The sequence below is a fragment of the Dermacentor albipictus genome, chromosome 1, assembly GCF_038994185.2.
Source record: "Dermacentor albipictus isolate Rhodes 1998 colony chromosome 1, USDA_Dalb.pri_finalv2, whole genome shotgun sequence".
Classification (NCBI taxonomy): Eukaryota; Metazoa; Arthropoda; class Arachnida; order Ixodida; family Ixodidae; genus Dermacentor; species Dermacentor albipictus.
The window spans coordinates 112,562,421-112,589,578 of record NC_091821.1 but is presented as its reverse complement, the minus strand read 5'-3'; the positions used below and the strand labels follow the sequence as shown (position 1 = coordinate 112,589,578).

Here is a 27,158-nt window from a genome sequence, read left to right as displayed (position 1 = left end):
TATATGCCGTGGACCTGCATATGACATTGCAACTTTTACCTGGTTATAATCGACGGGAAGAAACGCTACTGTACCGCTTGCGAGTAGGTCTTTCTTTCACAAACACTTACTCAGTTCTAATTGGGATGGCGGACAGTCCCAGTTGCAGCAGATGTAGTGTCAAAGAAACGACCAAACATATCCTGTGTGACTGCTCTATACATACGAAGACGAGAGGAGTGCCCTTCGTATAGCTTTGGGGCACTTAGACGACCATCCTTTCAGGGAGGAGTAGATCTTGGGCCCGTGGCCTCGCGCGTCTGCTGTGCGCAAGGTCACAAAGGCGCTGGTGCGTTTCTTCAAATGCAACAGCCTGACCGTCTGGGACTGACTCAGTGATGCACGCTTGTGTGCGTAACAATGGAGACTGGGATTTCCTTTCTTCCTTCTCCTCTTTCCTCTTTCAATCCCCTTTCCCGCTTCCCACATCAAGATAGCCTACAGGGCTCAGTCTGGTTAACCTCCCTACCTTTCTCTTATGACCTCTCTCTCTCTCTCTGATATGCATTGATGACAAGGCGCATTGGCCAGCAATATGAGTACATTGAAGCATCCACGACCAGCATCGCGAAGTCCTCTGGTTTTCTCCAGAGATGTATCAGCGTTAGCTTGGGCAGTTCACCTCAGCCATAGAGAAGCGTGGCGTCCGGCCCGCTTCCGCATTCTGAATGAGCCATCGGCTTTCTCGTTCAGCAGCCGAACAAAGCGTTACGTAATGAGCCGCGTGAGCAGCAGGGTCGCCCCCTTGCGGGGCGCGCGCCGCACTTGCCGCGCTCCTCCCTCCGGGATGAAAAGAGAGGGTGAGCCGGGCGGCCAGCTGTGTTTGCGCTCTCTGGCAGCTGTGGCCTCTGTCGCCTAGGCAACCTTCTGCGCATCCTCCTCCGCGGGCGGGGAACCCCGCCGGTTGCGGCAGTCGAGTGCGCGCGGCCGGTGAGCACGCACACCAGAACCGGCCGCATCGCGACAGCTCCTGCTTGCTCGGCGGCGCGTGCGTGCAGCCATGAGCGCTGCGTCGAGCGACGACAGCGGCGTGGAGCTGCACAAGCGACGCAACAAGCGCAAGTCAAGCGAGCCCCGGCGCCGGCGGCTGCTGGGCGGCCGGCCCCGCCCCTGCCGGGATGCGGACACAACCGAGGACGACTCGGCTGAGGAGCGCGTGCCGGCGATCCCATCGGCCGCCGCCGGCCGCGGCTCTGTCATCCGCGAGGTGCGGCGGGCTGCGCCGGACGAGGGCCTCGACCTGACCACGACGTCCAACTCGCCGGCCACCTCGGCCACGTCCAACACTGCCGGTGGCACCGAGGGCGATGACGAGTGCCTCCTCGACTTGCGGTCGACGGCGACCCACTCGTCGGTGTTCGAATCCCGAGAGACCGGCGTCGTGCTGTTTGGCGGACACATGACGCTGTCCGAGGAGTCGGCACACCGCGCGCCTGCTCTGCCCGCTCGGCCCGGCTCTTGGACTCCACCGTGCAAGAGACGCGCCGCAGACGATGGCGCTTTGGCTGGCAACTTGCGGGACACCTCCTGCCTTCGAGACAAGCGGATAGCGCTCTCCGTGTACGATAACGCGTCAACGTCCTTCCCTAGTGCCAGCACGTCGACGGCACGCGAGACATTCGACGCGAGTGACGTGGAACTAATTCCGAGGACTAGCAGGACGTCTCCGTGCCTGGACAGTACTAGTGGCGGCAGTCGCGTGGCGCAGCGCAACTACAAGGGCATGACCAGGCAGCGGCGCATCGAGGCGAACGCCCGGGAGCGCTCGCGCGTCCACACAATCAGCGCGGCGTTCGAAGCGTTGCGGCGCGCCGTGCCGGCGTACGCGGACAACCAGAAGCTTTCCAAGCTGGCCATCCTGCGGATCGCAGCCGCCTACATCGTGGCCCTGGCTCGGCTCAACGAGAAAGACTACAGCTACGACCAGCGGGCCCCCTCGTTTGCCGAGTGCATCGACCTGTGCACGCGCACCATCCAGGCCGAGGGCAAGGCCAGGCGCAGGAGCACCGCGGCCGCCTCGAAGGTATACACCGACTTTCTTTGCTTCCCTTTTACACATCGGAGTCAAGTGCATATATGTATGCGTATAGTGACTGCGTAAAGCTGTGTTCAAAGTATGACAACACGTGCGTTGTGTTCTACCTCCCAGAACGTCCTCGTGCTTGCAGCAGATTCTACCGTGCTTGCCCGAGGATAATATGATCGACCATTGTCGCAGCTTCATGAGTGCACGTAAAAGGTTTCACGTACAGGCTACTAATAAGTGGATGGCTTATTATTAGTCTGTGCGTCGAATAGTTACACGTTGTCCTTATTACCGGTGTAGGATTCGGTGTTCATCGCAGAAGTTTGAACTTTATTTTGCATGTGTCGTGAATCTTTTTGTTTCTAATTATCGTCCTGTCTGTAGTCGTTACCTTGGAATATCTGTGAAGGTTCTTTGTACAGAAAGATAACCTGAAATGGCCTGCCGTGGGAACAAGAGTTCGCGATTGGTAGTCAGCCTCTTAAAACAGCGATGAAATACTTTTACGAGGTCAAGCGGACTAGGAATCCGAATCATGGAAAGGACATTTGAAGAGTAAAAATGGGGCCATCATCATCAGGAGCAGCAGCCTGTTTTATGTGCACTGCAGGACGAACACCCCTCCCTGCGATCTCCAATTACCCCTGTCCTGCGCCGATTCTAACTAGCGCCCGCGAGGCGCACTTGGCAGGCGTCAACGAAATAACCGGCGGTTTATATAGACGACATTATTTTCGGTTCATGGGGGCTGCTATCTTGGGCTGCAACCTGTGCATTTTCTAAATTTTGTGTGAAGCGAAGTTACAGCACTCGTAAAACGGCCGAACGCCTCTGTACGACTATCACTTTCACACGTGCGAATCAACCCTAATACTACGACTCTCGGTACTATGGTTGATTCTATCGCATTAACAGCCCATGATTACGGCACTCGGACGTCTCTATGAAGTAGGAAAACAAAATAAATAATAACAGAACGGGCACCAAAACAACGAAACTCGGGAGTGGAAAGGGGATTATATCAAGCCATGAGTCTAGAAAATGTGCTCGGCTGAGGCACTGTCAGATCTTTGGGAGGAGACTTCATACTGTAGTTAAGTTGAATGGGCTGATAATGATGGATTTTATTGAATCCGCTAAACATGACCCGATTTAGATTTGCAAACAAAAGCAAGCTGCTCAGTGAGGACAAAAGAATACTCTTCCCTTGTTATGTTCTAGCTAGATGACAGGGATTTGTTTTCCACTCATATTTCTACTACCAGTGAACAAGAACGCGGGCCAGGCCGTATTGGGTCTGAAATATTTTGCTCGTTCTACTTCTCGATCAAACACTTTCTATAGGCAGAATATAAAGGGAAGCAGACAATTTTTCAATCTTTTGCATCACGAAGTTTCTGCAGAAACTTGTCTTTCTCACCTTCGCACAAACAAAAGAATAAGTGCGACTGAAGAAATACAAGAATGAAAGGGAAAGCTACAGCCAGTGTAGTGCACGTTCAGACATGTAGCGCTACTTGTTCAACGAAGCAGCAAGCCTGCACGGAACACTGCGTCATGTATGGTTCGCTGATGACACTGCATTAAAAAAAGGTGTAAAGGCATGATAGACAGTTTTCGCTGCTTTATATTGCGAACGTGTGATTATGTATGCAAACCCGATGGAAAATCAGGGCACGCGTCGTAAGTAAAATTTTAACTTTGTATAGATAGCTTCATTCCGTGATTGGGCGCCTGCTTTGATATACTAAATCGAAGGTCCTCCATCGTTTTTGGTGTTAAAGGACGTCGATGATTTTCTCTACGATCCCCACTACACGATGATGCTTGCGACTGTTTCCTTTGCCGCATATTGAGGTTGACGGATAACCCCGGGAAAACCAGTGTAAAAATCGAAAGTGGTAAAGGAAAGAAATAAAAAAAAAATAAAGGAAGAAAGGACGAACACTGTCATCAAACAGCAGAGTGCGGGTCAGCTCACGTATTCACTGACCGCAGGTCAACGGTATAATTTCCCCAAAAATATTACTGCCTCATTCAGACACAAGAGAATCCCGGCCACGGCGGCTGCATTTCGATGGGACCGACATGCCAAAACACCCACGTTGCACGTTGAAGAACCCCAGGTGGCCCGAATTTCCGGAGTCCCCCCACTACGACGTGCCTCATATAAAATCGTAGTGTTGGCGCCTAAAAGCCCATAATGTTGTAAGACACAAGATACGGCGCAGGCGGTGTCCTGAGGAATGACAAGGCCCCTGTTGTGGGAAACAGGTGAGTTGCGCGGCAGAAAGCACGCAAAGGACCAGTCGAGCAGAAGCTAATAGATAGGTTTTATTTTTCGCACGCACAACCGAGCGCTAATTACACGGTTTCATAAAGCAGAACCTCAGCTTGGGCATAGCGACTCTGACATTTCGTTTTATACCTATAGGAGCCCGTCGAACGTTGCGCCGACGGTAGGCACTTTGTGCAATGTTGACATTGGACGTGCGACTCACGGTGCTGAGCGCCGTTGCGGACCCGCGCACGCGGATGTATCGACTCCGGCAGCACGTCCACCGCCAAGGCAGCGTTCAATCGGGAGGCGGCAGCCGTTCTCTCCCGAGCAAGGTGAAGGTGCAGAGGCGATCAGAGAAAGCGGCAGTTGCGCGCACGCCTGAGTTTCTCGAGGCGTGCGCTCTCGAGCCCTATTTATAGCCCGGAGGCGCGGTCTTCGAAGCCTGCGTCGGTTCAGTGCTTGCACGAGAGCCCGCTCGCCGCCGCAGGTTCGCAACCTCGCGGAGCTTTCCATCGACGCTGTAACCCGCAAACCCGCTCTAGTCTGTGCGTGACGGCTTCCTGCTAACGCTGGCCCGTGTAAGAACGCCGCCATGTCCGTGAGCGCTTGAGCTTCGGCGCATTCCCCTAAGACAGGGACGAGCTCGGACAAAGTCTGGTGCCGGCATCGCGTAGCGGACGGCTGTGCGACTCCCGTCAACGCGCGAGTACACGGCTGGACTCGCCGAAGGACTGGTGGCGTTTGGTATCGCCTATGTGCGCTTCCTTCTTCGTACGTGAAAAAGTCGCGCTGCCGCAGTAATTTTTAACTTAAAGGAGCATACTGCCACGAAGACTTCCTGTATCTCACTTTTGTTTAAGTTGTAGGTGCCGTCTCCTTAAATAGTGTTGGGAATTTAAATTCCTCGAGCGCTCAACACATAATTAGATGGTATTTCAATGCAACCAATTCAATGTACGTCACGTAGAGTGCGGTTCCGGGCTTGAAGCAGGACTTATCGCCATATTCAGTCGTCGTCACGTGGTATTTCGGCCATTTCGTCACCACAAAAGAATACTCGTGAAGCACTGTTCGTTGTTGGACAAAAAGAAAAAAAGCAAGAGGTGTTTGCCTCGAATGACCTGAATAAAGTAAATATCAACGGTAAAACGGCGGGCTAAGCATACATTTATTTCGCTTGTGTATATGGACTTCGCACGCTAGCACGAATTGCTTGCCTCAACTCCTTCCGAGTAATCATACCCCAGTCACACGGGGCACTTTCCGTCACGATCAAGCCCGATCAGGATCGAATTCCTCCATCGCGATTGGCTCTCTTCTGCAGCTTGCGCAAAGGAGTCAATTGCGATCGAGAATTTTGATCCCGATCGGGCTCGATTGCGATCTAAAGGGCTTCGCTTCGTGTGACTAGGATATAAGTGATGGTACTGTTAGAAAGACGCTTGTGGGGCAGCCCTGCTCACTTGTCAACGCGAGCAGAAGCCCCGCAACTTGGAATTCTTTAAAACTACGCTTGCGGAGCTGTTCCGACGCAAGTATAGGCAAGGGCAGATAATATTACGTATATATGTATATTTGTTTTCTCTTTACCCCGCGTTAGGCTTTATTCTTCGTATAGCACGCCATTCACGGGGCCCGGTTGTCAACATACAATTTTCGCCGCTAACGTTGGCAAGTGGCGCTTCGTGTTCGGTTCGAAGCTCTAGCCCAAGAGGTTCTCTGTAACTGTACGGTGAAGCTTGGGAAGCAATTAATGCAGCGAAACGGTAGTGCACCCGGCGAGCAAGCGGGACGCGCACCTGTGGCATGAAAGCCGTTCGCCGTAAGGCTTTAGTGCCGGGAGATGCCGTCGCGCGCACCTGAACGCCTGGAGGGGAGGGCTACGCCGGGCCGACCGGCAAGGCCCTCGATCCGTCGGCGGTCGAGCCGCACGGGGGGCCGCCGGCCTTGGCGTCCTTGCCCTCCGCCACCGGCCATCCACGTGAACCGGACACCGCGCTGCCCCCTGGGCCAACAACCGGCCGTAGCGGCCCGGGAAGCCGCGACAGGCCCCCGGCCGACTTTGGGGGGAGGCGCACGCAGCCCCGGCGGGAGATGCCAGTCATGCAGGCTGCAGAGCGAGGCGCCGTGGAACCGAGCGGCGCGGCCGTCGTGGCGGCAGTGATTGAGCGGCCGCCGCACCGAAGAATTCAATTGCGCAGAGGCACTTACTCAGCGGTTACACTATTGGGCGGCAAATGGGCTCCGTAAGCTGTCCTCCTCGGCGCGGAAAACCGCCTTCCGAGTCGTGACCGCAAGATTCTCGTGGTCCATGAAGGAAGGCTTCCCGCGCGAGACCATCCTCACTTTAAATAAATTTGCAAGGCATTGTCGCGGGCTGCCTTGTTCCTCACAGAGACGCTGCTGCCGCTTGCTTTTTACAAGTTAATAAGCCGCAGTTGAATTTGTTAGACACCGACTCAACGCCCGGCATTACTATGACATACCACCCCGCCAGCGGGCGCGGAAGTGGCACATTTATGGCTAATCTTGTTAAAGAGAGAGAGAGAGATTCTACTCGTTATAGGGGAAAGTTGAGTAAAATGGCAAGAGAACGATTATTAGGGTGGTGACAAGATTGATGACGTGCTTTGTTTGCTAGAATCTTACGTCAAGGCTCTAACAATCAGCTGCATACATTAGGTGGTCTCGCATTATCAATTCCGATATGTTATTTAGGAACTGACCACTGAAAACAGCGTTGAGTATTTCCTGCTTTTCTATGTTATTGTACCTATTAGTATGTGACACTATATCTTGGGTCGATTTCGCCCGCAAGAGATGCTCTCTCTCTCTGATGTCGGGATACAATGTAACATGGGTATGCTTTCGTCGGTATATAGATTTAACGCACATGTATCCGCGGTCATCGACGAATATGAACTGCGCGCTCAAATGTAGTTCAACCATTAAAAAATTCGCCGATGGGCCCAATTATCGCTTTCTCTTCTTCCAACCCGTTCCAGAATTACACGCGGGCCCATTACTGGCCTATACGGTGCGTATATCGATTAGGTTTGCGGCGTTTTTAGATTCGGCCAAGGCTCTTTCAAGAATGACCAGAACCAAACTTGCTTGTCTCGCAGTGTCCGGCCGATCCAAGAAAGCTAACCATGCATGAACTATAAGGAACCATGCCACAAGGGTTCGTTATAACCCGCAAGGAAACGTCACGCCTTCTTCTTGCATTCCGGGAGACCCTGGTTTCCTGGGCGTGTGTTAATGTAACCCAGTGACACTGAAACAGACGCTCGATCACGAGTCTAAAACCTCCTACAGAGAGCTGAGAACGAAGGAAAGCAATAGGGAGGGAAAGGCCGTTTAGACGGCGCGCGGTAGAACCGATTAGACGAAATTCCTGGCATGGTTCTATTCTTCTTTTCTTTCCTGCATTACCGATTTCGCTTGAGAGCAGTGAACGAGGTGTGCGGTCAAGTTTCGTAAGCATTAATTACTTGACTGACCAAGTCGCTCTTGCGGATTCGCAGCCACGCAATGTCGACCGTAAAATATGGCCATTAGTTTGGCACCCACATACCAGGTGTTCCAGCGAACACTTTTGACTGTTTCTTAACTACAGTGCAGTAGCAGTAGAGTGGTATATTATTTTGTCTCGACTCATTATTCACATTGATGGACGTTAGGAATTGACCACTTGCAGAAGTCGGAGCGCCACCTAGCGCGAAAAACGGGAAGCTTGCGCCTCGCCGCTTGGTTGGAAAACATCCCGGCTCCAGCCTTGCTTTGGTACGGCGGCATCGAGTGGCGACGTTGTGTTTGCAGAGCTTCTTTCACGTTTTGTGAAAGCGTCGACGTTCTTTGGTAGTTGCCATATATGACCTGCCTTAAATATGATTGAAGAGGACTTCATTCTCTTGCCGTTTTTTGCAAATGGGACGGACAGCTGACTTTTCAGAGCGCTGGATAATGAGCGACAATGCGTGGGGTTATCTTCATGCCAACACTTCGTCCGTTTGTCAGGCACACCGCCGATGGGCTTTAAAAAAAGAGGGTTAAGTTAAGCACATAAAACTTAACGTAAACACCGTGGACCTTCCACTTGGCCTCATAGGAGCTACGTACACGCCATCCATGAAGTCGGGCATCTACGTGGTTACAGCATGGTTCACAAAAGCCATTGGCGACATTGCCGGAGAGCACTGTGAATGTGTGGCCGGATGAGTGCTTTATGCCTGTCGCATTCCCCGAACTCTTAGTTGTTGCATGGAACAACAGATGTACACGTTCTAGCTTGCAAGTTTGATATTCATCTCGTGCTGTTTCGCCAAACTGCTGTGTTGCATGCTTGTGGTTTACGAAGCCGTATCCCAAATTTCGCATGTGCTATATGTACGCGGTAGGTTATTCAGTCTGTTTTTGCGAGCGCTAAGGCCTCAAAGCTTACGCCAACCTATTTTATTATATGTTATATTAGCTTAAATATGGGCAGCGCGTGCGTCCGCAGGCCAGTACGCTCCCGCTCACTAGCGAATACTCATCAAGGCAGATAGTTTGACGAATTGGTTCGAAGTCATGTTGGAAGAGAGCGCAACACGACTGACATGTACGGAAAAAAAGAAGACGAGCGCAGACTCACAAATGACATGATGTACATAGACTGGCCGCATCTGTTTGCGCCGTTCTTCACAAATCGCTTAATCGTACTCGCATATACTCAGGGTCACTCAGTGACGAGCGCGAAGGAAAACTGCATTCTTTATATTTTACAGCCTCAGCGAGCCCTGCCAGCACGTCGCTGGCCTTCTGTTCAGCGTTGCAGAACTGGCAGGAGATGACAAGGGAATAGAAGTCGCCTGCATAAGCCACAGATCCTAAAATGCACTGTTAGCTGCCACGGCGTGCCGTCCGGGTTCGACCGCTTCACCGCTGCCGCCCACAAACTTCTCCACATTAACCTTCACGGGCGGAAATCTGAAGATATTACTATTTCCATTTTCATAATAATAGCTCGTGCAGCCGAAAGCGACTCAGTTGGCCGGCGTGTCACGCCCGAGCAGCGCAGTTTGCTTTCCAACCACGGAGACGGCGCTCACGAAGCGCCGCCCTGCGGCCGGTTTTGGCGCATGCGCAGTCGTACTTCTGCAAGTGGTCAATTGCGCAGAAATCGCCTAATAACTGTCTACAGTTTTAGTGTCCATCAATAAAGAATTACCAGAAATTAAAGCTTCGGTCACCAACAACGTGAAGATGATGAATGATCTTCAGAATACGATTGAGATAAGGAGTACTGAGGGCTTGTGTATCAAGCTCTTATGCTGGAGTCATCTCTTTATCTTGTACGCGATATATAGACCCCGTCATGCATACGTATATAGCTCCGGAATACCCGAGGAAATGAGAAGCTCATATGACGCAATACTTGAAATCCAATATCTTAATCATTGGTGATCTTAACCTACCCGGTGTTGATTGGGACGGACAACAGTCCCTTGAAAGTTATAACAGTCGCGCTAACATTGTTTCTAATATCATGGGGCACACAACCTAATCCAAGTTGTTCGTGAGCCAACACGAGAGTAGGGATAATGTGAATCGGTTTTAAATTTATTGTTTCTTCCGATAATAATCTCCAAGAAGTGGACTTGTCGGGAACTCTTACCGGCGACCTCACAGTGGCAGCGTGGGCGCTAGAATCATTAACAAGGAAGTTGGTGGATATTTTTGCGGATTTATGGAGGGCAGCAGAAATTTCTTCCGCCGGCGCGAATATCTCGTCGCCGAAAAACAACATATTCATATCGATATACCGCACTTTTATTTTTGAGGAACTTCTTGAGAGTGCTCGTTGAAACACCCGGTTAGAGTGAATTCAAAAGCAACGGCGTCATCCCGTGGGCAGTGCGGCCAGGAGGGGCAGCATCGATCAGGCCGGAAGGGGCCAAGCGGTGGTGGAGGAGAGGAACGAGTTTGCGCTGGCGGGGTGCACGTGCGGATGCGCCGGGCCCCGCGGTTCCCCGAAGCTGGAGCTCTTCCCCGAACTCTGATCGTAGGAGCAGCCACCTGCTGTTGCTTCCCTGCCTCCCACGTCTAAAGCTTTGCCACCAGAAAGTTGAAGGGGGGGGGGAGACCGTGGCGTCCGAGCGGAGGCGAAAAATGCGGCTGTGCGGGCCGTACCAGCTGCATGCATAAATGCAGCGTGCCATGTTCGTCAGGCTCTTCGGCGACAGCATAGGACTTTAGGACATAGGATTCGGGGGAATTGCACGAAGCGGAGTGGCACTGATAGCACATCCCTCTCGAAGTTCACATTCTGATGACTCGGAGACCATGCTTCGGAAAACATGTAGAAAATGTAGAGCCTTAGTGCTAATTATTTCACTTGCTGCTATTTTGCTTGTGATTCTGCGCATGCGCCGTCCCAGATGCGGTAAATCAACCGTCGATTTCTTCGTGCATGCGATTTTTGAGTGCATGGAGTACTCAGCTTCCCTGCGAAATCGGTTGAACGGAGAAGAGACAGCGCGGCTAGTTCGAATACGAAGCAGTAATATTTTGACCGAACAATGGGTTGAGCCCTGCGGGAACGATTCCTAATGTGATTTCTTTTTTGGAACCGAAACAATCAAAATAAGTCTACGCCAAACAATAAGTGTCTTCCGCTAAAGGCAGCTAACGCGTTATCTTCATGTTAAGCGGAAATTCGCAGTCCGCGTATGTGGTTACCGCATGTCCGAAAAACGCAATAGAAGATACATCTGTGTCAAACGTTCCCTCATGTGACTACAGCGTTCGATGCGAACACTCGCGTTAACAAGCATCGGAATCAACCGCGGAACACAAAGGTGCTTTCGAAAATAGGCACGGGTTACGTAATGCATTATTTGCTTCGGAATAAACAGCTGTAAGAGGGTGGGGGCACCGTCTTACAGCAATATGCGTGTGCACGACAGAAAAAAAAAAAGAAAATGCACCAGGACGACATGGGAGGAGAGCAGGGTTACGTTGCCTCAAATAACGGTGAGACCCTCTCTGGGCGACGATGCTCTGGACCAAACACTCAGGGTCGTTGCCTTCCGTGCTGATAACCGCGCGGGTCCGCATGCGCCTCTTTCAGCATCGAGTTTCGCAGCCTGTCTCCAGGAACTTCGATTCTGGAACGTCGTCGCCATGGCCCCACGAGTGCAGGTTGTCTGCGCAAGTAGTTTTATTTGGTTCCGAACCTGGCAAGGCGTTCTCTGAAACACTTTCTGAGAATTCCGTTCGTCATTCTCAGCCTTAGTCATTGCAGGGTCAAACAACTTTTAAAAACAAATTCATCAGACCACAAAGAGCGCCACGTATGGGGAGGAGGGGATGAAAGAGGGGGGCAGGTTACAGTACCCACCTTAGTGGCGACCACCAATGCGCTCGCGGCTGTAGTCACTAGTATAGCTACCCTGTGAAAGAACCTCGTTTCGGCTCAGTAGGGCTCACACAGGTGAGCTGTTGAATGCGTGACTGTGAAGAGGGGAGCGTCAACTTCTCAACGCAATCTTCCCTGCTTAGAAAGAAGGGGGTGCTTGGGGGCAAGCTGGCTTCGGACAAGAGAAAAGTGAACGGGTGGACGAGGTGGGGTCGGGAGCCCCGGTGAAAGGACGACCGGGCGAAATCGCGCGCGCCGGCGGCAAGTCGAGAGAGCAGCGGTCAGCGGCGCGCTCACCTGCGCGCTCTTTTCGCCGCGCGCACAGGTGTCACGTGCGGCACCGCGGGAGCATCTCGCGCAAAGAGGCAGCGGCATCTGGGAAGCGCGTGCCGGCCGCCTCGCTTCTCGGCGCAGGTAGCCTCTTCGAGCGGAACGTGCACCGTGACGCGCGCACGCACGCGCGGGTGGCCGCGCACCGGAGTTAACGGAGTGGAACGTCGCGGCGCTTTAATGAACGCGAGCGGTGCTATCGTGTGCGCGTTGCCTTGCAGCATGATGAACGCGTGGCTCAGGAGCCAGAAAGTCCTCGGGGCCGTCGAGGATGGAGCAGTGTCGATGAAGCAGCCAGTGTCCGTGCGCGGCCTTTGCGTCGCCGTCGAAGGTTCAAGATACTGTGACCCGCCGCTGGTTGTAGATTAACTGCATATGCGCTACCGGTGAACGCCCAACGGATGCAAACCGCCTCCTCGTAATGGCCATTTGGTCTAAATTCTGACACACGCGTGGTTGATATCGAGGAGAGTTCTTCACTGCGTGCGAAGCGCCTTCTGAGAGCCCAGCGTGCTGTCACTTTGTTCAAGTGCAACGTCAAATGTCTGGCCCTGAATGAAAGAAAGCAGGTTAACATTTTTTGTCACAGCCAATAAGTTTTCATCCAGTCGAAATTGCAACTCTCTGACTTCGAACTTGCAGGACAAATAAAATTGATGTGCTATCGGCGTCAAAAGCTTACCGGCGCTGGCCGGATTTAAGAAAAAAGCTGAATATCTCATCAGTTTGGGAACGTACACCAGTGAGCAATAGTGTACGGACCAGAGATTGCGCGATAAAGCTTATTTCCTCCTCTGCCAGTGAATGTAACCTGAAATTAAAGGGACACTAAAGGTTAATCTGAAGTCAACGTGGACTGTTGAAATACCATCCCAGAAACCTCGAAACGCTTGTTTCATGCGAAGAAGAGACTTATTTTAAGAGAAAATGCGTTCTGAAGTGTCCGCGTACCTCTAGCGCAGTTCAAATCGCGCGCCCTCAGATCGAGGAGTTGTGACGTCATGGTCTCATAGTGACGTTACGCCGTCGGTGAGTAAAACGGCGCCCGCTGACGGCGCTACGGCTTTTCTGCGCAAACCGCAAACGCACGGCCAGGAACAGAGCCGAGACAGAGCCGACAGCAGTGTGAAAGCGGAACAATGGTGGCTAGCGGAAGGGAAAGCGCGCGACGATGAGCTGGTTCTTTATTTTATGACGCTAACTTTGACGCTGGTTGCAATGGACGACCCTGACAACGACACATTGGCTCGCGATGCTAGGCTTGACTTCAGCGATTTAAGCACTGATGAACGTGACCTGCTGCTGAGGGCTCGCGCCGCCGGCGTCGTTGCGTACTACTACAGCGGCAACTGTATGTCATGGCTGTACATATTCGCACATTTGTAGCTTTTCCTTCGTGAAAACCAAATGCCGCACTCACCCCCCCGGAATCGACCTGCAGTTCTTGCGCTTCGGAGAATGCAGGCAAGACCGACGGAACAGCGCTACGGGAAAGCCTTGCTTTGAAAGGCACTCCACACGACTTCAGTAAGTCGGCGTTGAACTCGTAATCCTCTGGACGAAAGTGCAGCGAGCACACTATGCGATTTTTCGGCTCTTTGCCAACGCGCTGTGGCAGAGGTACGGCACTTAACCATTTCGAACGGAGAGGTTCACTCGTTGGCACACAGTGAAAAGTGACGTTGGATTCGCCGCTGCAACTGCCCTTGACCAAGTTCCGCGGACCGTTCGCGCATCCCACGACATCACATGGACGTGGCATTATCGCTGCTTGTTCAAAATGCAAGTTTTGCGAGGCAGCAGAACCAGTGCAGCACGACGCGATAACGAAACAACTGAAACTCCAAAGCGCGCGCGGCGCAGAGTCGAGCGCGCAGAGTCGAGCGAAAACGAAACCTTTCGATCACCCATACCACTGAAGGGTAATGTCAAAATGTCATTTTTTCTTAGAATGGAACACAAGTAGCATTTTCTTCCGTCGTATAACCTAATGAAATTATCTTTTTAATACGAGTAGTTGAGTACTAGTGACATAAATTATGATGAGGAGTGCCTTCGTCATCGGGCTAGTACCGGAATGTCTCTGGGGTGTCTTAAATCGTGTCATGCATTTATCTCAATTTCTCGGTTACTAAAGCTCTGTTCGCGATTATATTGACGCCTTAGACGTTCTAGAGGATTGATTTATCACTTTAACTTGACTTCATAGTAACCTTTAGTGTCCTTTTAAAGGCTGCAGTTAAAACTTGGCATTGCGTAATTTCCAGTACACTCGTCAATTTCAGTTTATGCATGGTAACGACGAAGAAATTCAGTTTTTTCGGTGACCCTGGGGTTCATATACTTTTGCTCACGGGTACACCTTATGTACTCTGGGCGGGTATTCAAAAACTTCTCTTACGTAAAGCATTCTTCTGATTGGCTGGCGTTTGGGCATCCGCCACTCCCGATAGCGATCAGTGTGCTGACGAGACAATTGCCGCGGCGATAGCCAATCGCAGGTGGTATGATTGAAAAAGAAATTTCGTGAATAATAGCCCTCATTTGCTGCCTGTACTGGGCCTTAGGCTTGGTGCTTTATAGTTTTACTGTCTGCAGGCTCAAAATATTCGGAAGTTAAAGTTTTTCGCCCAACTCACGCCCTGTAATGTTTTGGTGCCGGCAGTACGCATATACTTGCTGTGGCTCTCCAGCTTTAGACAATGCGTCCTGCACCTTCAGAATCCAAGTATATACGCGCTTCTTCAAAACCGAGGTTGATTGTCACTATAGAAGCCGCAAGTACTTACTGCAAGTGCGGAAGAGGGTGCCTGGAAACGGCATCTTTTGCGTGCATATTGCTGCGTTTGCGCAGTAACGACGACGACGGTTATTACAAACGAAAGCACGTTATCGACGTCCATCTGAAAGCTCATCAGTGCGCCCGTGTGCCTCAGATACTAGAGGTTCGTAGGAACACGGAAGTCATTGGCAGACGCAGAACAGAGAATATCGCTGAAGCCAGCGTTTCGACAATGGGTCTGACCACTGGCGATCAGAAATACCTGGGATAATATAACGGCAACATCTATAAATATTTACATAGATGGACGTTTTATATATATATATATATATATATATATATATATATATATATATATATATATATATATATATATATATATATATATATATATATATATATATATACTCATATGCAAATATTTATATCGATGCCCTCGTCAGCGGCGTCCGCATTCAGGTTGGGTGGAATGCCAGAACTCCCACGCACCGAGCTTTGGGTGCACCTTAAAGAGCTCCAGGTGGTAGAAACTAATTAGGGGCCTTCGATGCCTGAATTTCTAAGCGAATCAATCATTAAATCAATCATGTGTACCGATACCTGTCAACGTTCTCCTGCGAAATTGATATTTCCGGAAGTAATATGAGGCGCAAATATAAAAAAAAATATTCTGCAATGGTAATCGAATGTTGCCCTATTAAGCGCTTGCTAAAACAAAATAAAATAATAGCACAAACAGGTGCGATATGAGGACGCATGGGTATCTCGATACTTGATAAAAAAATATTGCAAAGTGAAATGGAGGGTCATGGTGCATGCAGATTCTACGAAGCAGTGCGTCTTTCACAACGCTGTGGCGCATAGAGGGAAATCATATAAGACGTTTACAAGGCTGAATGTCGCGTTTACCATTTGCTGGCTATCAAGAAATGCAACCTGTGCCAGTAAGAATGTTTACCGTTTCTTCACAGTTGCCTCGCGCAACGCAGGATATTTTTCTGTTCTGGCTAACCATTTCATTAGGCAAATATAATTGATAATCTTAAGTACGTATGTTTTTGTTCTTGTTAAATTAAACACCCAGTCGGTTGTACCAGGTTACCTTCCGCGCAGGCAGTTATTTACAGCGAAACTTTCGTTGCTACCCCTACCCTTTGTTCTTCCTCGGTTTTCAGCCTGTTTTTGCCTAGCAAAGCGGGAAGATCCCTCTGACATTGTTGTAATAGTAAACTGGACCGATCCCTGAGACTCTGTGCAATCGAAGGTGGTGACTTTGGGGCCAGACCCTCACACTCTGCACGATGTGCGTCCTCGCAATGGTCTTAATGCGCTTCGTAACGCGAGCCGATTTTATAGGCCGCGCAGTCCCCGATAGTTACAGTCGCTCAAGTGTAGCACGTGAACTTATAGCTTCTTTGCCTACTTCTCTGTGTTTGGCTTCGGGTGTGTCGTCGATTCTACGAAGCAGTGTGTCTTTCACAAAACTGCGGTGCAGAGAGGGGAATCACAAAGGACACTTTCAAGACAAGCATAATTTACAAAGGACATCTCGCCGGATAGACTCAGCGGGAGATCTCCGCGCTCGCGTGGGTCTCGTGGTAGGGCTGATTGATTGATCACGTGTCTGTCACAGGTCGCCGCTATGTTTCACACTTTGTATACACACCTCTGCTGACAATGCTTCTTTCACCAATCGCAAAACGTCGCATTAGCTTGTAAGTCATCGCTGCATCCACGTTGCATACTATGAGGCGAATGTGAACTTGTGTTTGCACTGAAGCAAATGCGTAAACTGTCGCAAAAGTTGGAAATAAAATACAATTGCACACATCATGTGTCTCCCCGCAAATCACCTAAATCAAACAGTTCAAGATAGCTTAGGTTAATGTAGACAACCTTACGAAGTGCGTTGGATTAGCCGTAAATTTCTTTTGTTTGTTTGTGTCTGTTGAATAGAACACAACAGTGCGCTCAGACGGCCCTAGAAATGCACGAACCACGCAAGCGAGTGCCGTGACATTGGTAGTTCATGCTCGCCTGCGGCACCGAGGAACTACCGTATATATATGTTTTTTTGAGCGATTATGACTGGCCGTCTTCTCTCGCAGCGATGCGCTGCAACTATTTCGTGGGCTTGTGTTCGGAAAAGGTCGTCAGAGTTTAGCGGTTTTTAGACGGCGAATGCCCATTTTCACAATACCCCGAACTTCCGAGGTGAAAAATAATTGCCTTGACCACCGTTTGGCAGCACCGTCGTTAATGGCCTAAAGCGATTCTTGCTTCTTTTTTTTTTTATTCACCAGGGTGGCAGTTGGGGCACGTTGGTAATCCATAGGAACGTTAAAAAGCGCGAGCTGGACAAGGACGAAAAAGGCGCATTAGCTGTGTGTGTATACGTGCCTTTTCCTTCCGTGTCCATTTCACGCTTTTTAACTTTCCTTTTCTCAAATTTTTTTTTTCGCCTGTCAACCGGCAGCAAACAAAAGGTTGAAGGGGTTGAGGCGCTGGCCTCGCATGCGTCGTATATCCGTGGTAAGGAGCCTTCGTACACGCACGCCTACTCTGTGTACGTATGGAGCATCGTATGAAAGACTATGCACGGTGACCGATCATCCTGCGGTCCGGTTCATCGTGCAGCTTTGCTGATCGGCAGAGTCCGGCTGGAAGGGTGGCTGACACAAAAGCTGCGCCGCCTGCCATGTTGATGGGGACACAGAGCCAAGTTACGTTTGTTCACAGCGCGCTCGAGGACAGTGCGGTGGCAGCACGCAAGCCATCCAGCTTTGCCCTCGCACGTTTTCTTTTCAACCAGGAAGTGCCCGCGAGAGGGAGCGTAACACAAACAATTCGAAGGGGGGAGGGGAGTAAACATGTCCGCAGTAGAGATTAGTAAGAGGCGATTGGAAGACTGGTGGAAGTAGGGAAATGACGAAAAACGGAGGCGTACAAAAACAAAGTTCCCAATCATCATCATCATCATCATCATCATCATCATCATCAACAACAACAACAACAACAACAACAACAACAACCTGTTTTATGTCCAGTGCAGGACGGAGGCCTGTCCCCGCTATCTCCAATTACCCTGTACTGCGCCAGCCGATTCCAACTAGCACCCGCAAATTTCCTAATTTCGTCGCACCACCTAGTCTTCTGTCGTACTCTACTGCGCTTCCCTTCTCTTGGTAGCCATTCTGTCACCCTAACGGTCCAACAGTTATCTGCTCTACTCATTACCAATAGGGGCTCAGAAATTTTGGTGATGGGAATTCTTCGTGTTTTTTTTTTCCTTTTTTTAAATATAGGTAAGACATTAGGCAGTACAGTAACAAGAGCTTGGTGGCGCAACCCACTGCCCCGTTCGAAAGGGGACGCTCATAGCATCCATCCATCCATCCATCCCTTCTAATCCATGTTATCGACGTCGGTCGAAATTGTCTCATGTAAACAGGGGTACGTTACAATGGGACTTTGACTAGGGGCAGTTCCGTCAGCATTTTTATTTCACTTAAACATAGCCTTAAAACATTTAACAATGTGGTTAACGTTAGCTAATTATTTGGTTACGCACAATACAAAATACAGCCTGAGCTGCTCAAGGTGACTGCGGACAATGTTGCATAGCTTAATCCCCAAAAAGAATATTCAAGATGCTGGCTAACGTTAGCTGGGACATCCTGCGTCGGTGGTTTACTGGCCAGCTAACTGGACTGTGTAATGAACCATGTTGGAGTTACCTTGAAGAATTAAGGAGGGAGAGACAGAATTCGTAAAAAGTCGTTCCTGCAGTTTTCGGGGTCCCACAACGCGTCGTAACTGAAAGAATAAAAATAATGATTTGCTGAAATTGCTGGTAATGACTGCGTGTCGCGCGAAGATCTACGCTGCTATATAACGGAATCGGACACCTCGCGAGATTCTCAAGCCCGCTCAAGACAGTTAGCGTGCACCATAACACGAAGCGCCCTGCGTTCGATGTCAGCGGAGGGACGGCAGAAAAAAGAAATTGATGGCGAAGGGGAGGCAGTGAGCAGAGAGAGAGACTTATAGAAAGAAAAAGGAAGAATCAAGTCAGCTCGTCGCGTCGTGCAATGAGACGCGCGCACGGCTAGCATAGGCGCAGGGCCCGGAATCGAGTCTGCGGCGGCGGCGGAGTGCAAACGAGCCAGCTGTTCAAAGCGAGCGCCCGCCTCGCGAGCCGTGACGGCGAGGGGGAAGGCATGGGGCGAGAGGAGCGGGCCGGGCGTGCACTTGCTGAACACGCACACCTGTTCCGGCGACTCTTCTTCGGCTTCCTCCCTCGGGCGGCGGGAGAATGCGCGGCGGCCGAGGAACGCTCCACGAGCCGCGGCGACCAACGAAGCAAAAGAACGAAAAGGGACGAAACACGAGTGCGCTTAAAAGAGGAAGAAATGAACGAAATGACTAGCAGGGCCCGGCTTTGCTGGCGCGGCTCGTTGAAGTCGACGAGCATCGCTTTTGTGCGTCTTTGTATTATTTTTTTCTGCTTCTGCCAGCCGATGTTCCTGTAACTCCCCTTCGCGCTTCTTGAGCAGTGTGCAGCGCTTATTGCCGTTTCCAGATACGCCTCTCGCAGTGGCCTTTCTCTTTGCACTCGGCGCTTCCTCTCCGGTCGGCCGGGGTGCTGGGCTCGTTCGTACAGCGAGCCGTCTTTGTGCTCGCTCGCGTCTCTCTCCGCACAATATGTCCGCGCATCCGATGCGCCGACCACTGGGCTGTCGTTGCCTTTCCTTTTGATTTGGGCCCGCAAATGTGCAGTTAAATAGGCCGTTTTTTTTTTATGTCGCATGCGAAATGCTTGGTCTGAAGGCTTTCAGATAGTGCTGAGTTTCCGTAGAAGTTGCGTATACGTTCTCCATATAAGGGCAGTGTTACCGATGTGCGTTATTGCCTACCCTTTAGATGAGGTCCCATCATTTGTGTTCATCGCAATATAGCGTCAACATGATGAAAGTGCAAGCGAATTCGTGCTCGCTAGCGGCCATTATTCCCGCTACCTTCGTTCAATAATAGCTGTCAAAAGACAGTTTTAGCTGAGCGTCGCTTGCGATCTGCTCCGCTCACATTTCACGCGCTGAGGCACTGTAGAGAATTGCGTTGATTTAAGCGCGTTAAAGCGTGTTTACCAGAGACGCAAGCGACGTGCAGTCAGCTTGGATGCAAAATGACGAAGAGACCAAGTGGATGGCGCAGCCTCGCTCCCCCAAAACGGCTCTTCAGCCGAGCGAGGGCAGCGCTCTCTTTCACTGCCGGCGTGAACGTTGTGCGTACATACGCACACTAGCGTTCTCGCTGAGCACCTGTGTGAAAATCCTTAGGATACACTCGTCTCAGCGGAACCGACTGTGAACGGTCAGCTAAAACTTTCTAATAATGGAACCTGTTTTAAGAGTGACTCGACCTGCCCACCTAATTTCCGTCGATCTCTTATTGAAATCGTATTGAGCAAAAAGAAAGTCGGTAGTATCTCCATGCTTGTCGATTTGTCAACGAAGGAACTTACTAAATTTTTATTGAGCACATCTCATGGCCTTTTTATTCAATAAGTACGGTACATTTTTTATTTCTTTAAGAACATTTAGTGTGTCAGCGACAATGAATTGTCTGCATTACGAGGACAAGCGTAGATTTCATGGAATGTTGTCACGGCATTAAACAATACCACATTAATGACGTTGTACAGTGGACAGAGGACACAATTGGACAGTGGTTCGTCTTAACCACTGCCAGTTTTCTCGTTCCTGCCGTCATACGGGCCTTAGTGCAGAGGTAGCGAGGGTTAGTTGAGGGTCACGCCATATAAAACATCAGTTGCGCGGTAGTATTTGCTGTCCAGTGCCAACTATTTAGCAAGTTAACTTACGCAGACTTTTCAAGTGAGCCGGCGAGGCCCAGGATGCAGTTCCACTTGTGGACAGCATCAGGGCCCTTCCGAAAGTATACAGGCACTTGCCCGCCTGCACATGTTGCGGTGGTGGTGTCACCTGAAATAGCGACCCTAAGGTGCGCAATTTCCGTCGGGCTAGGAGGGAGGGTCGAACAGTTTGGCAGAGGTTTGAGTTGTGTCGATGGACAGACGCGGTGAATTAGGGCGCCTGTTTTGCATCACGGAACAACAGTTCGCTGTTGTGCTGGCCGCTGTGATACGAAACGAGCTGCCTCGCGAATGACAATGACCAGCGCTGTCGTCGATGCAGCTTCGTGGTACGATGAAAGCTTAACTCCAAGGCGACCGAAGGTGATGTGGATGATGGTGCCACCTTTAGGCGTGCATTATTCAGCGTATTTTGTGCGCGCATGATTTGGCATGCGCATATTTTCTTTACCGAGTTCAGATTCTTCGCGGCTTATGCCCACAAATGTAATGGCGCAACATATACGCCTGTTGTTTTGCTTCGCAGGACTCCCTGGAGCTGTCCAGTTGACGTCGGGAGGAGAGCGGCGCGGCGGCACCCAGTCACTCAACGTCCCCACCGTGAGCGCCGCCGACTGCGCCAGCCCCGTCAGCCGCCCAACGAGCGAGCTTGGCTCAGCAGCGCGCCATCACCTGGCAGTGCAGCCATATTGCAGGGCAGCTTTTGCGCTCCGTTGTGTAGAGACTGACGCAACCTGTGTGCAAGCTGCTGAGTGTGATAGACCTCCACACTGAAAGGAGGAAAAAAATACCCGAACTGCTTTTTTAATTTAAGGAATTGATTAGTGACTGTCCTGGCAACGCGTTTGTTTCGTCATTGTTGTTCCTGCGTAAGGTATTTTCTCGCTAAAGACGGCACTTACGGCAATTGTTTCACTGGTGCTTCTCGTCAGAGGGAGGAAGAGGAACACGCCTACGTAACCAAGCGACATTTTCGCTATTTGTGCTGTCGTTGTCGCGCAAACTTATCTGACTGGCTGCTGGACTGGCTTCAAAGCTGACGTTGCTTATCCAGCCCAATGATTTGAGCATCAACAAAGCATGATTCTATTTGGCAACTGGGATACACTGACTATTAACTTGCCCTCACATATGCGATTTTTAATTTGCCAACACTCATGCTTCTTGCTATCGGGGTCGGAAAACACTGGTTTTGTGTGCCACCGGTATTGCAGACTCACTACCAGCAGGAAAGAATGTTTCCTTGTGACAAGCCGTTCCGACGACTTGTGCGAGGGCCATGACTTTTGTGGACGCGCAGCGGCGGGAAACAACAAACAACTAAACGAAAAAAGTAAAAAAAAGGAAGGAAGGCAAACGGATTGGAGAAGACAGACAAACTGTTCCACTTACTCCTATAGGATGGTTAGGACCTTGACCATCCGTTACAACTGCACCATCTTACCTAGACATCGTCAGACGTATGTACGTGGAAAATGCAGATGTGCGGCCAAGAAAATCAGGAGCAGCGCGCCTGTCAGCTCTACACACAATTCCTTTTTTTTTTAATGAGGCGTCACTGTAAACAGTGCGGCGATATGTAGGGTAACAAAGTGTCAACACTGTCACCACTGAAGCACCCAGTTTGCTTTCAGTCACTTCCTTCCAGTACGCACGCAGTTTTGTGCTCGGTGTCTACAGTTAGTGGCCAATTTAGTTGTTGGTGCTATAGTATTTCAGATAGACCGTTGCTCTGTCGTCGGCGCAACAGCGCCGCGCACGCATTCTGGCATAAAACGAGGCACTTTCGGCACATGTTACATGGCGTCAACTTAGCGATGCTGCAAGAATGTGGTCGCACTTGCACGTGTGAACCTGCCACCCGAAAATCTTTTGGAAGATGAGAGAGAGAGAGAGATATTAAAAGACTGAAGCCGTTCACATGGTGGTAGCCGTTATAAACATTGAGTGTCAGGGTGAGCTAGCTCACCCTGACTCGCATCGCACGATCCAAACGAAGATGAGCAATTAGCCCTGTTCGTTGTGCGTAATCGGACGACGACGTGTTGTAGCCTTTTAGAATAAAGTAATGTAGCTGACAAGTTTAGTGAGCTTAAGACAACGAATCTAGCGAAATACTCCGTTGGCTATTTGTAGAACAAAGGGATGATAGTTGTTTTTCTTGCTTAAGGACTTGATGAATGGAAAAAAAAATAAAAAGCTCGTGGCAACAGAAGGCGTCGTATAGGTGGCCTAAGTGCAATTAAGACGATATGAGCAGTGTTGTAAGGGTGATTCTAACTCGTCTGTTCAACTTCGACCATTTTCTAGTATTCCTTCTAGTACGTGGCGGCATGCTGTTGTAAATTTTTTTAGCGGCATGAGTGGCCACACTCTTCTTGAATAGGGTTTTGTTCAGTCAAAGGGAGTGGAAACAGAGCACCTGTTAAATGGTTTGCATCACTGCATGTGCTAGGCACATCTCTCTATATGGTTTCGACATTGAAAGCTAAAGCCGCAACTACGCTGTAAAGCTAATTTTTTAAGGCTGGAAGTGTCGTTCGCATATATTATTGAACAACGAGTGCTTGTTTATAATTAGCACCCTTCACAAAGTGAAAAAAAAAACTTGTTTGGGATTGTTAAGGATGTTTTTTTTTAAAACTCAACGTCAAAACAACGTCTGCTCTTTGTCTTCAACTTACACTCGGTTTATAGTCTGCTGTTGAACACGGGCCACAACGACCGTAATCCAAATAGCACGAAATGCAACAATGCTGGTTCATTTTGGATTTGCGTGTTCGTTTGAGAACATGGTGTAGTCAGAATTGGTTCAGAGACCACCACCGCGTCACAGACTGCATTGCTGCTTTCGGATGTTCGACACCATCGAGCATTTTGGATCCTGCTTGAAGAAAATAGTTTATTGAACTTTGCACCTTTTGTTTCCCCGGTAAAGAAAGAGCAGCGACCAACACTCGTAGCATCGTAAATTTTTCGTTCGTAATTGTTGCGGTGTCGAACGACAGAAGAAAAATAAAAAGGAAGCTGCAGCGAATGGTTCCCGATTTACCTCTATAATTCGTCTTAAAAAATAAGCACTTCCAAATAAATGTGTTGGCAAGGAAAAAAAAACAACCTTGGTACATTGGAGCCTGCGTGCTGCTGAAATTGATGTGGCCCTCTTTGTCTTGCGTGATTTTTATTCGAGAGAGTAACATTTTTAGTGTTCAAGACCAGACAGCCTTGGAGATCGTACCGTCCTGTCCGCAGGCTCTGAACCGATTGTCTTTGCTTACAACCGTCCATGGACGCGCACTTGTGAAGACTTACAACCTCGGATTTGATTCGTTGGACTAGGAACGACAAAATGATGCTCTTAATCTACGTCTCTGAACTACTTATACAAAACGGAGAGCGTTTATGCACTCGTAAAGGCCGTGCGCCGACTTTCACAAAGGTGGGAAGTGGGATGACTACCACAACAGGACCATCCACTTAACTACCGTACACTTGAGGATCAATAATGCTCGATATACATTTCGCGAAGGTCTACTGAGACTTAGAATTTGTCTTGTTCCTGTTTTGCTTGTAAACTGCTCGCGCAAGGGGGTCATTATCCAGTGACTGATTTGTATACACGCGTAGTGCTATGTGTGAATTTAGTCAACTCAAGGCAGCGATAGGCGACAAGCACCTGTCGCTTCACCGGCGCGAAGGGTATGAAGCGACGAGGGAGCGAATTTGAAGATTACGTATTTTAAATTGCGCTTTCGGCTTTTCAATTGTCTACGAGTTGAGCAACATCCAGATGGGAGCGCAGCTGCTCTAAGAACGGTGACCGCGCGCGCTCGTCCTGTACCACCGCCATGCCGCGCGCGGCCGTCAGTCAAGAGGCCGCGGCCAAGCTTCGTAGAAACAGCTGTGTTCGCGGATTACGGGCTCTTGTTCACGGAATAGGTGGGCACATTGTGGCGCCTCTTTATACTGTGTCGACATCTAGTGAGTGTACGTGCATTATTTGTAGTGTGGAAGAGGACATTCGTGCCTGACTCAAGTGCCCGCATCGTTCATTTCATTGTGTGCAAGTCCAAAATGGGTGTGCAAATCGAAGAATAAATTATATATTTGCGTCGCACTCTCTGGAGTCCCGTGCTGCAGTCCGTGCCGGCAGCCGCATGCACTGCGGAGAAAAGAAACATGAGTAAGTATTCTCCAGACACGACCCTGACCGGTATTTTTTTTTTTTCGTCCACGGAGGGGCAAAAGTGCAACACCCACACAATAGTCTGCTCATTGGCAGGAAATGCTCACGTCACGTGTGTGTGAGAGAGGGAGCAAGAACAGTGGGATATACTTCCTGCCTACGAATTGAGAAAAATGCGGACTACGTCAAAAAATCTGGGTTGGTATTCACAAAACTTAGCTCTCTTTCGTAAACGTCATCATCATCGCCAAGGCGACCAACTGGTTGCGACCACGATTCATAATAAAAGCGGCAAAAACCTAACGTTGACTAACGAAGAAACGTTCGTTTGAAAGGAAAGTTTTTTTCAGGGGAGATACTACTCCAAACATTTTTTAAAATTATTTGTACTAGATATTTGAATATACTGCCATTCATAGTCTTATGCAGATTTACAATATGTCATTAGTTTTTGTCTAACTACTCTATTCTTTTAGTTATGTCCTACACAACTGCAAAATATAGTAAATAGGGAGGTACTTCCTTGTGTATAAAATTTTCACAAAAAGCATCGTGCTATAGCTTATTAGCTCGTTGTAGACCGCAGTGTGCCGATATCTGTCCTAACAGTATGTACAGTTACTGGAACTATGCAAAAGAAATTAGGACACTTTATGTTTTTACACAATCCCATGAAATATAACCTTGCACTTGCGCAGCTACTGCCGAGAGATATTGCAATTTGAAGTAGATATCAGCATTCCACATATCTTGAAGCGTATGTATACCGAATTTCGTTGGTATAGGACAATTAAGTCGACAAGGTTATTTTGAAGGGATTGCGAAAAAAAGTTAGTTGAAGTTTACTAATCTTTTCTTGTATAGTTCCAGTAATTATACGTGCAGTTTGGATAGATATCGGCACTGTACAGTCTACAAAGAGCTAAATAAGCCACAGCGCGATGCGTTTTGTGAACATTTAATAGACAAGGAAGTGCTTCCAAAGATCACTATATTTTTCAGTTGTGTAGGACATAACATGAATAATATAGCAGTCACACAAAAACTAATGACATCACTATTGCAAAACCCAGTGCCACTGGGACCCAGCGCGTCGGATTATGGGCCCAGTGCCACGCGCTGGATGCTGGGGCGCTGGGCAGGCGTGGCGCACTGGGAGGCTCTGGCTACTGGTGCGAAAAACAGCTCTAGCGTGTTAAGTATGCGGTGCGTGGACACCGTATATATATTTTTGAACACAGAAAGTAACAAAGAGCGTTCCGACCAGGAACGCTCTTTGTTCGACTTACAAATCACAAGCTCCGACCTACAAATCCGATCTACAACTCCGACCAACAAATCACAAGCTCGGTACATCACCGCTGCGCCACGCGCCAGCTTCTTTTTCTTCTTCTTTATTTCCGAAGTTCACATATGAGAAACGAAGGAGTCACAAACAATAAAGCACTTCAGCTACACTTGAGCTGAGGCGAGCCAGCAGATGAGCATGAACGGATAATTTGCCAGGTCAATGATCGAGAAGCAGTTTTAGTTTCGCAGTGATGCGTCTCGCCCAGTAACTAAAGCTCACGCCTGTACTACAAAGAGAAATTTGCTGTCCGTATTCAGTAGCGTGCTCGGAAGTGCCACAACATCAATTTTCACTTCCGATTGGTATTTTAACTTCGAAAAAAGTTTTAAATGAACTACCGACCCGGGACGCTGTGTGGGCTGTTACTGCCGATTTCGATAGACGTTTCTTGTTCTTCACGTGAGGGATATGCAATGTTTTCTTAGTTCAGGGATGCCGTTCAGTCAAAACGTCTGTCTAGTCATATATCTTCGTCAGAGAAGCGCAGGCTAGTGCTGGGAGCCTTTGGCGACAGCACATATACCTGTGTTTATGACGCGTCACATCGGCGCTCATCGCTTCTTGTGCTGGCACTGTAGACATGAAAAAGTGATGTATTTAAGGACACCGATGCTAAAGATGAAATATAGAGTGATTTATCCTTGTTAGACTTCTTGATTCCTGAGCCGAGACGCGCCGATAGCGTGAACACGGACTCGGCGGATACGCTAGGCCTAAGCTTCGGTGGGGACCGATCTCGGCGCGGGTAGCTGGCGAAAGCTAAAATGTGTGTATTTGAGCCTCAGAACTTTTTTAGTACAATAGGGAAAGTGGAAGCGCACGAATCACCTCAGGTTTGTTATCGGTGGGATAATATCAGTCAACG

General features: G+C 49.5%; 1 protein-coding gene across 1 annotated transcript; it reads left to right on the top strand.

Annotated features, from left to right (window-relative positions):
* The first annotated feature begins 962 nt into the window (after nucleotides 1–962).
* On the top strand, nucleotides 963–24,873 carry net. The gene is made up of 2 exons (XM_070524815.1): nucleotides 963–2,062; nucleotides 21,283–24,873. The coding sequence occupies exons 1-2, from the start codon at nucleotides 1,040–1,042 to the stop codon at nucleotides 21,304–21,306; spliced, it is 1,047 nt and encodes a 348-aa protein (XP_070380916.1). The 5' UTR covers nucleotides 963–1,039; the 3' UTR covers nucleotides 21,307–24,873.
* Nucleotides 24,874–27,158: the final 2,285 nt, after the last annotated feature.

Coding starts and splice junctions, on each gene's coding strand:
- net (XM_070524815.1), top strand. CDS start 1,040: ATGAGCGCTGCGTCGAGCGACGACAGCGGCGTGGAGCTGCACAAGCGA. Junction 2,063..21,282: donor GCACCGCGGCCGCCTCGAAG/GTATACACCGAC, acceptor TTTGCTTCGCAG/GACTCCCTGGAGCTGTCCAG.